General features: G+C 49.3%; 1 protein-coding gene across 1 annotated transcript; it reads left to right on the plus strand.

Annotated features, from left to right (window-relative positions):
* The first annotated feature begins 2,660 nt into the window (after positions 1-2,660).
* Positions 2,661-6,751, plus strand: LOC309524753 (uncharacterized protein). Its single transcript, XM_082209744.1, has 3 exons — positions 2,661-3,550; positions 4,390-4,504; positions 5,416-6,751. Exons 1-3 carry the CDS (start codon positions 2,738-2,740, stop codon positions 6,471-6,473), a joined length of 1,986 nt encoding a protein of 661 aa, XP_082065870.1. The 5' UTR covers positions 2,661-2,737; the 3' UTR covers positions 6,474-6,751.
* The last annotated feature ends 2,002 nt before the right edge of the window (positions 6,752-8,753 follow it).

The following is an 8,753-nucleotide window of genomic DNA, read 5'->3' on the forward strand; positions in this document are numbered from 1 at the left end:
CCACCTCCTTTCCTTAATTATTTCCTCTTTTACTTACTGGAAACAGAAGCCGGCTGTCTTGAGACTTTCTCCTAGCTGAAGATCTAAGGTGAAGCTGGCTGGTGAGTGGAGAAGAGGAAAGTTGGGTTGGTGCCCCCTAGAAAAGCTGCCCTGTCCCCACATTCTGAGCCTTGGTGCATCTACCCCAGTGCTGTTGACACTGGCCGGCAGCAGCTCCCCAGGGTATCAGGTGTGTTTCTTACCTGGACATGCCGAGGGGACATTGTGCATGAAAAGCAGATGCTCTGAGAGGCAGCAGCCCTCTGCTGAGATAGGAACATTCACCCAAAGAATTCGGGAAACACTGTTTTGTCAGGGAGCTGCTAGATGCTGTCAGGTGACATTTTCTATTTCAATAATAATATTGGGCGGCTTCCAAAAAATATTAAAACACTATAATACATCAAACAATAAAAGCTTCCCTAAACAGGGCTGCCTTCATATGTCTTCTAAAAGTCTGGTAGTTGTTGTTCTCTTTGACATCTGGTGGGAGGGCGTTCCACAGGGCGGGTGCCACTACCGAGAAGGCCCTCTGCCTGGTTCCCTGTAACTTGGCTTCTTGCAGTGAGGGAACCGCCAGAAGGCCCTCGGCGCTGGACCTCAGTGTCCGGGCAGAACGATGGGGGTGGAGACGCTCCTTCAGGTATACTGGGCCGCGGCTGTTTAGGGCTTTAAAGGTCAGCACCAACACTTTGAATTGTGCTCGGAAACGTACTGGGAGCCAATGTAGGCTTTCAAGACTGGTGTTATATGGTCTCGGCGGCCGCTCCCAGTCCCCAGTCTAGCTGCCGCATTCTGGATTAGTTGTAGTTTCTGGGTCACCTTCAAAGGTAGCCCCACGTAGAGCGCATTGCAATAATCCAAGCGGGAGATAACCAGAGCATGCACCACTCTGCCGAGACAGTCTGCGGGCAGATAGGGTCTCATCCTGCGTACCAGATGGAGCTGGTAAACAGCTGCCCTGGACACAAATCCACGGACAGCTGTGAGTCCAAAGTGACTCCCAGGCTGCGCACCTGGTCCTTCAGGGGCACGGTTACCCCATTCAGGACCAGGGAATCCTCCACACCTGCCCGCCTCCTGTCCCCCAAAAACAGTACTTCTGTCTTGTCAGAACCTCAATCTGTTAGCCGCCATCCATCCTCCAACTGCCTCCAGAGACTCACACAGGACCTTCACCGCCTTCACTGGTTCTGATTTAAAAGAGAGGTAGAGCTTGCAGATCTACAATTCCCAATATTTTCCTGGCAAGAGGGAATGATTTTTAAGCCACACTGGTCTCCTAGCAACTCTCAGCACCCGCTGGCAGCCGAAATTGATGGAACATGTAGAAATGGCTTGTTTCGCTGGAAGAATAAGTGACCAGGAAGAAATAACTTTGAAAAAATAATGGGGAATTGGGAATGTTTGAAAAGCTACTGTAAACCACTTTAAACGTTGGCAGGACTAGAATAAATTGAGCAGTTGCATTTATAATGGACGGGAAAGCCAGGAAAGGAAAAGTAAGGATTAATTAGAATATGCGGCAGTAAAGGGAAAATAAAATGAACCATAGAAGGGAGTGAAGGGAAGTTGAATATGCTTGTATGGTTTAAATTCTGTAATTTATGCAAATGTAAAATTGAAAATCATAAATAAACCTCTCACCACCCTTAGCAAACTAACTTCCCAGGATTATTTGTGGGAAGCCATGACTGTTTAAAGTGGTATGATAACTGCTTTAAATAACCGTTCCTGTGGAAATCGGAAAGAGACCTGCCATCCTGATGTTTGTTGAGAATTCATTTGATTCCATGTTGGTCATTTATCCTGTATTTTATGATTTGACAGTGTCAAGGTTTTTAAACCTTTTAAGATTATTATTATTATTTATTAAACTTCTATACTGCCCTTCATCCGTAGATCTCAGGACAGTTCACAACATGAAAATACAAGATAAACCCACAAAAAAAATGTAAGAAAGAGAGCAGCAGCAACCAAACTAATAAAACCCACCTTCCCCCCACCCCATCCCATCCCAGAAACACATTTAAAAGGGCGTAGGATGTTTCTGAAAAAGCAAATGACAAATTAAGAAATAATAAGAATAAAAGGGTTTAGGATGTTCTGTGATGTTTCCATGATTTTACTGGACTCTGCCACAATAAAAATAAAATAAAAAAGAGCTGGGGGTTTTATATCTATTCTTCTAAATAAATAAATAAAACATTTTGGACTGTGTTCTTTTCTCCTGCAGGCAGATTTGGTGTTTATTCTGGAGTTTTCACCGCATCTTTGGCAAGAAAACAATAGACGCCACCCCAGGAGACCTGGGCACCTATAACCGCTCCAACAGCTATAACTGCCCTTCTACGGAATCAGGTCACTGGTCCAGCAGGCTTAAGAAGAGTTTGGATTTGATATCCCGCTTTATCACTACTTGAAGAAGTCTCAAAGCGGCTAACAATCTCCTTTCCCTTCCTCCCCCACAACAAACACTCTGTGAGGTGAGTGGGGCTGAGAGACTTCAAAGAAGTGTGACTGGCCCAAGGTCACCCAGCAGCTGCATGTGGAGGAGCGGAGACGCGAACCCGGTTACCCAGATTACGAGTCTATCATTCTTAACCACTACACCACACTGGCTCTCTCGGCTTAAGACTTTTTTATCTTCTGAGGTTCAGGAGGAAGATTCCCCATCCTTATCCTTGGGTGGTGGACGATGGAAATGGCAGAGGGGTTTGCCATGGCATGGCCGGATTCCCAAGAAGAAGTCCCTTCCGGGCAGGAAGGACGGCCCAAGATCAAAACAGAGGAGACCGGCTTCTCAGAATTTGAGCCGAAGATGGGGGCGAAAGGGTCCGAAAGAGCCCCTCGCGTCTTCCAGGCGGGGAGCATTCAGGAATTGCTTTGCAAGGCGTCGGGGAGACAGTTGACACAGGTTCCAGGCGAAGGGCTCCTTCAGGAATGGGAGAGCCAGTGGCAAGAGTTCCTGGGGACCTTGGAGTCCCCCAACTTGAGGTGGGAGGCTGCCCAGATGCCAGAGGAGCCCACCCCCTGGGACGACGCCAAGGCCTTCCTGGCCTCCTTCGAGCAAGTGGCCAAAGCCTGCCGGTGGCCCCGGGAAGAGTGGGCGGCCAGGCTGCTGCCGGCCCTCAGCGGAGAAGCCAAGCGGGCCTTTTGGAGCCTGGAGGCCGGAGACAGAGAGGATTATGGGAAAGTGAAGGCGGCCATCTTGCGCGGGGACGCCATCAGCAGGGAGAAGAACCGCCAGTACTTCCGGTGCTTCTGCTACCGGGAAGCCGAGGGCCCCAGAGGGGCCTACAGCCGCCTCCAGGAGCTCTGCCGGCGGTGGCTGAAGGTGGAGAGGCACTCCAAGGAGCAGATCTTGGAGTTGTTGATCCTGGAGCAGTTCCTGGCCATCCTGCCAGCAGAGGTCCAGAGCCGGGTAAGGGATTGCGGCCCGGAGACCTGCTCCCAGGCGGTGGCCCTGGCTGAGGATTTCCAGCTGCAGGTGGAGGAACAGGAGCAGCAGGTGAGACGGGGTAGTGAACCCCCATTATAATTCTGTTAAATCTCAGGAATGGGGTGGGGAACGTACAGAAGAACCTGCACCATCTCGTCTAGCATCTTAAACTCACAGTGGATCCTTAGCAGGACCTGAGGTCAACTGCCGTCTCTGCACTTGCATTCCCCAACAATGGACGTTGTTGGTCTTGGCCACGAAAGGTCTTCATCAATATCAATGTGACAGCCATTTTGTGTGACGCGACACACAGCCAACGTAGCTGTTTTGTGTCATGCCGCCCTCCACTGGGGAGCCATTTTGTGACGGGCGGCCATTTTCTTGAAATTCCAATTGTGTCCTCTGGCCTAGAAAGGTGGGTGATTGCCTCTTGCCATATGAACCTACCCTGAGGTCATCTTCTGAGGCCCTCCTTCGTGTGCCACCTCCTCGAGAGGTCCAGATGGTGGCAACGTGAGAACAGGGCCTTCTCTGCAGTGGCTCCCCACATGTGGGATGTTCTCCCCAGGAAAGTTCACCCGTTGACTTCACTATACACCTTTAGGCGGCAGGCAAAAACATCCGTTTTTAACCAGGCCTTTGGTTGACCTGACTGACATCCTATACACTTTTAAAATGTGGCACTTTCTGGGGGGTTGTTATTGGGTTGTGGTTTAGATTTTGATTTTATATATTGTGATCTTTTTGTGAATCGCCCTGAGACCTCCAGGTATAGGGCAGTATATAAATTCAATAAATAATAATATTATATTGACAACTTTCAGCGCGATTGGCGGGTGCCAAATCCAATTTAAGCTCACAGCGGCCACACTCTTGATTTTTCTTGCTGTATTTTGTGCCTGATTCAGGTGCCTACAGAGGCGAATGTGAATCCCCCCAAGGAAGAAGAGGTTCTGGAGCCCGAAGAGGTGCTGGGGCCCCGCTGGGAGATCAGTGATGCTAACCATGCTGGTTTTCTGTTGTGTAAGGCTGTCTTCTTCTTCTTTAGACCAGGGATGGAGAAATCTGTGTTATTAGATGACTCCAATTCCCACAATGCCCATTTCTGCCTTCCTCCTCCAGCATGCTGGAAATTCAGATGTTCTTGCATGACTCCAATTCCCATAATGCTCCTTTCCAGTCTTCTGGGACTTCTCCCATAATTCTGTTCTGGGGCTTCTCCTTATCCTCCAGATCAGATCTGAGGAAGGCACAGGGGGCACATGGGAGGAAGAAGAGGAGGGTTAGGGTTAGAGTAAGGGAAGGGAGGCGGGTGGCGCTGTGGGTTAAACCACAGAGCCTAGGACTTGCCGATCAGAAGGTCGGCAGTGATCAGAAGGTCGGCAGTTCGAATCCCACAATGGGGTGAGCTCCCGTTCCTCGGTCCTTGCTCCTGCCAACCTAGCAGTTCGAAAGCACGTCAAAGTGCAAGTAGATAAATAGGTACCACTCCGGCGGGAAGGTAAACGGAGTTTCCATGCGCTGCTCTGGCTCGCCAGAAGCGGCTTAGTCATGCTGGCCACATGACCCGGAAGCTGTACGCCAGCTCCCTCGGCCAGTAAAGCAAGATGAGCACTGCAACCCCAGAGTCATCTGCAACTTGACCTAATGGTCAGGGATCCCTTTAAGGGTAAGGGTGGGAGCTAGACTAAGATGCCTTTGAGGTCTTCTTCCAACTCTACAATTCCAGAAAATTATTAACCTGGTGATTAATCAATGCAATAAATAAAAATTAAAATAAACTGAAATAAATAAAAACAATACAATAACTATTTTCTGCATTGGCTGGGAGAGGAACTTGATGCCCTTTCGGATCTCAGCCACTTCTGCAATTCTAATTAAATAATGTGTCGCCGTTTTAAAAGTTGTGCCATGTTCTTTCTCCCTCTTTCCAGGTGAACCCACGCTAGATGAGCCTGTTTCTGGGGACGCAAAGACCTGCCACCTCTTAGAAAGTTCCTTGCAGAGAGAACCCCGGGGGCCGCAGCTGCAAAGCACGGGGCGAGACGTTCCCTCGTCCAACAATCAGGAAGAAGTACCCAGAAGTCCTAATGGGCTGGCGAGAGGAACAGAAGCAAGTCCAAAGAAAACAGCTGCCTGGGAGCTGCCAGGCACCGCCTCCCCAAATGGGAATAGCGTCAAACCGAAGCCGCCGCTGGGCCTCCGCCCTGGGCCAGGACCCTACAAATGCTCCGAGTGCGGGAAGAGTTTCTGCCGGCGCTCCTACCTGTCCCAGCACCACCTCATCCACACCGGCGAGAAGCCCTACGAATGCTCCTACTGCCAGAAGGCCTTCCGGGCGCGCTCTCACCTCACGAAGCACAGGCGCCTGCACACGGGCGAGAAGCCCTACAAGTGCGGGGACTGCGGCAAGGGCTTCCACCAGTCGTCCAACCTCCAGAAGCACCTGAAAATGCACGTGGGTGCCCTGATCTACCGGTGCCCTGATTGCGGGAAGAGCTTCGGCCAGCGCGCCAAGTTTTGCCAGCACCGCAAGGCGCACGCCGGCGGGAAGACCTACCGGTGCTCGCGGTGCGGGGAGAGCTTCGGCGAGCTCCTGCTCCTCCGCGCGCACCGGCGGAGCCACGCGGCGGAGCGGGCCTACCAGTGCCCCACCTGCGGGAAGGCCTTCGATCACCGGTCCAGCTTTCTGAAGCACAGGGTGACCCACACGGGGGAGAAGGCCCACAAGTGCCCCACCTGCGGGAAGGGCTTCAGCCAGTCCTCCAACCTTCACAAGCACCAGAAGATCCACACGGGGGAGAAGCCTCACAAATGCCTCACCTGCGGGAAGTCCTTCACCCAGAGCTCACACCTCAACTTCCACCAGAACACCCACAAAGGGTTCAAGTCGTACAAATGCTTAGACTGCGGGGACAGCTTCACCGACAGGTCGCACCTTATGAAACACAAGCTGAGCCACGCCAACACAAAAGCGGCAACGTCGGCCTGAAATCCCCCTTAATTTTATAAGGCGGGTAAATTACGTTTATTTTTTACATTTATATGGCGCTTAGGCCTTTGCACATTGACTGTTTCCCTCCGTTCCACAAATTCGTTAGGAAGACTTGGGCAATCCTCTCTCTCGTTTCTGCTCCCGCACTCAGCCCCACTCATCCGCAATATGTGGGGCAGATGATATTGATCTACCTTAACAACAACTATAACTTTATTATTTATACCCCGCCCATCTGATTATTTATACCCGCTCTGAGTGGCTTCTAACACATATTTTAATGTATTTTTAATCTTTGTTGGAAGCTGCCCAGAGTGTCTGGGGAGACCCAGCCAGATGGGCGGGGTACAAATAATAAATTATTATTATTATTAGAAATACAATAAAATGTCAAATGTTAGCAATAACAATCTGATCTGATACAAGAAGAATGAGAATAACTTTTCACATAACTTACATCAAATAAAGCAGTATTCTAAACAGTTAAATAGCAGCTAATAACTAAACTTTGCAGGAAGGTTATAAGCCTGGAAGCAGCACTGGGTGCTTGCAAAGTGCCTTTGGTGAGGGATTTTGGTGGAAAGACCAAAGTGGCTTGGAGGTTTAGAGGACAAAAAAAAAAAGGATGTGAAAGGGAAAGAGGTGGAAACAAATTGAACTTCCTAGCATCATTTTAATAATAATTTATGACCAGATGAATCAGCATTGATTTCCCCCCCACCCCGATGAAATTGTTGTTTGGATGACTTAACTGTGATTTAACTGTGAAATCTGATTCTTAAAAGATGAATTAGAAGAAGAAGAAGAGGAGTTTGGATTTGATATCCCGCTTTATCATTACCCTAAGGAGTCTCAAAGCGGCTAACATTCTCCTTTCCCTTCCTCCCCCACAACAAACACTCTGTGAGGTGAGTGGGGCTGAGAGACTTCAGAGAAGAGTGACTGGCCCAAGGTCACCCAGCAGCTGCATGTGGAGGAGCGGAGACGCGAACCCGGTTCCCCAGATTACGAGACTACCGCTCTTAACCACTACACCACACTGGCTCTCTCTGAATTCACTGAATTAGCAGTGAAGTTGTTGCTTTGCTGAGAAAAGCAAAAAGACTTTGCAGCACCTTTTGCGATTTACATAAATCTTTTTATGCACCATTTCATCAGGTGCCTGCAGCATTATCTTAAGATACCTCCCCTTCCCATGGTTTAATCTTCCCCTCCCCACAAGAGCTGCAGCATCCGTTAAATTACTTAAATAAGCAGATTAAATCAGTTTTAATATATGTTTGATCGATACTGTTGAACTAAAGCTCCCACCACCTCAACTCCAGTCATCCCCAGCCAACACAGCCAGTGGTCTGGGATGATGGGACTTGGGAGTCCAGCAATATCTAGAGGGCACCAGATTGGGGGAGGCTGGTTTAAGGCCTTGTGGCGGGGAGTTCCGCAGATGGGGTGGCCAATTGCTTGTTGGACTCCGACTCCATCAGCCCTAACGAAGATCGCCAATGGCAAGGGATGATGGAGGTGGTAGTCCACAGGCCCACCCCTGTTCTCGACTAATGAAATATCCTTAATGCTGTTTTTAAAAATAAAAAAGTTATTTGTTTTATTCTCTCTTGCCTATCTTTTCAACTTCCCTTTGAGACAAAATTACCGGTCTAAAAGGTGGTTTTGCACTGTCCATTTAAAGTACCACACTGCTTCTCCAAAGAGCTGTGGAAACTGTAGCAGTTCCCAGGATTAAAGTGTTGTGACACTGCTGTAAATGTACCGTGAGGATGGGGCCATAGTCAATCATTTCAGCCAAGTGAAAGTTACTGGTAATTGAGGACAAGCCAAAGAGGCCTCGCTGTGGTCCTTTGACTAAAAGTGTCTGGCAGGCCACATACAGCCATCAGACTAATGTTATGCAAATAGCAGAGAGTGAAAACTTACTGATCGACTAAAGGCTTCAAATCCCATTCCTCACAGGTGGGGAACCTGTGGCCCTCCAGAAGTTAATGGACTCCAACTTCAACCATCCCTGACCATTGGGCAACGCTGTCTGTGGTTGCTAGGGGTCCAGCCACCGCTGGAGGCCCACAGGTTCCCTCGTCCGTCCAATACACCCTCTTCTCTTCAAGAAAGCCCTGTTAAAACTTTTCCGCAGAGGCATGTGGAGGGTATCTGAAATAGACTCGGAGTCGAGAGTGGATTTCATACTATTTATTCAGCTCAGAGTGGCGAGGAGGAGTGGAAGTTTCCCCGGAATGTCTGCTTTATATACATTATTTACACAAT

The sequence above is a fragment of the Podarcis vaucheri genome, assembly GCF_965113315.1.
Source record: "Podarcis vaucheri genome assembly, chromosome: 2".
Lineage (NCBI taxonomy): Eukaryota > Metazoa > Chordata > Lepidosauria > Squamata > Lacertidae > Podarcis > Podarcis vaucheri.

Coding starts and splice junctions, on each gene's coding strand:
- LOC309524753 (XM_082209744.1), top strand. CDS start 2,738: ATGGAAATGGCAGAGGGGTTTGCCATGGCATGGCCGGATTCCCAAGAA. Junction 3,551..4,389: donor TGGAGGAACAGGAGCAGCAG/GTGAGACGGGGT, acceptor TGCCTGATTCAG/GTGCCTACAGAGGCGAATGT. Junction 4,505..5,415: donor CCATGCTGGTTTTCTGTTGT/GTAAGGCTGTCT, acceptor CCCTCTTTCCAG/GTGAACCCACGCTAGATGAG.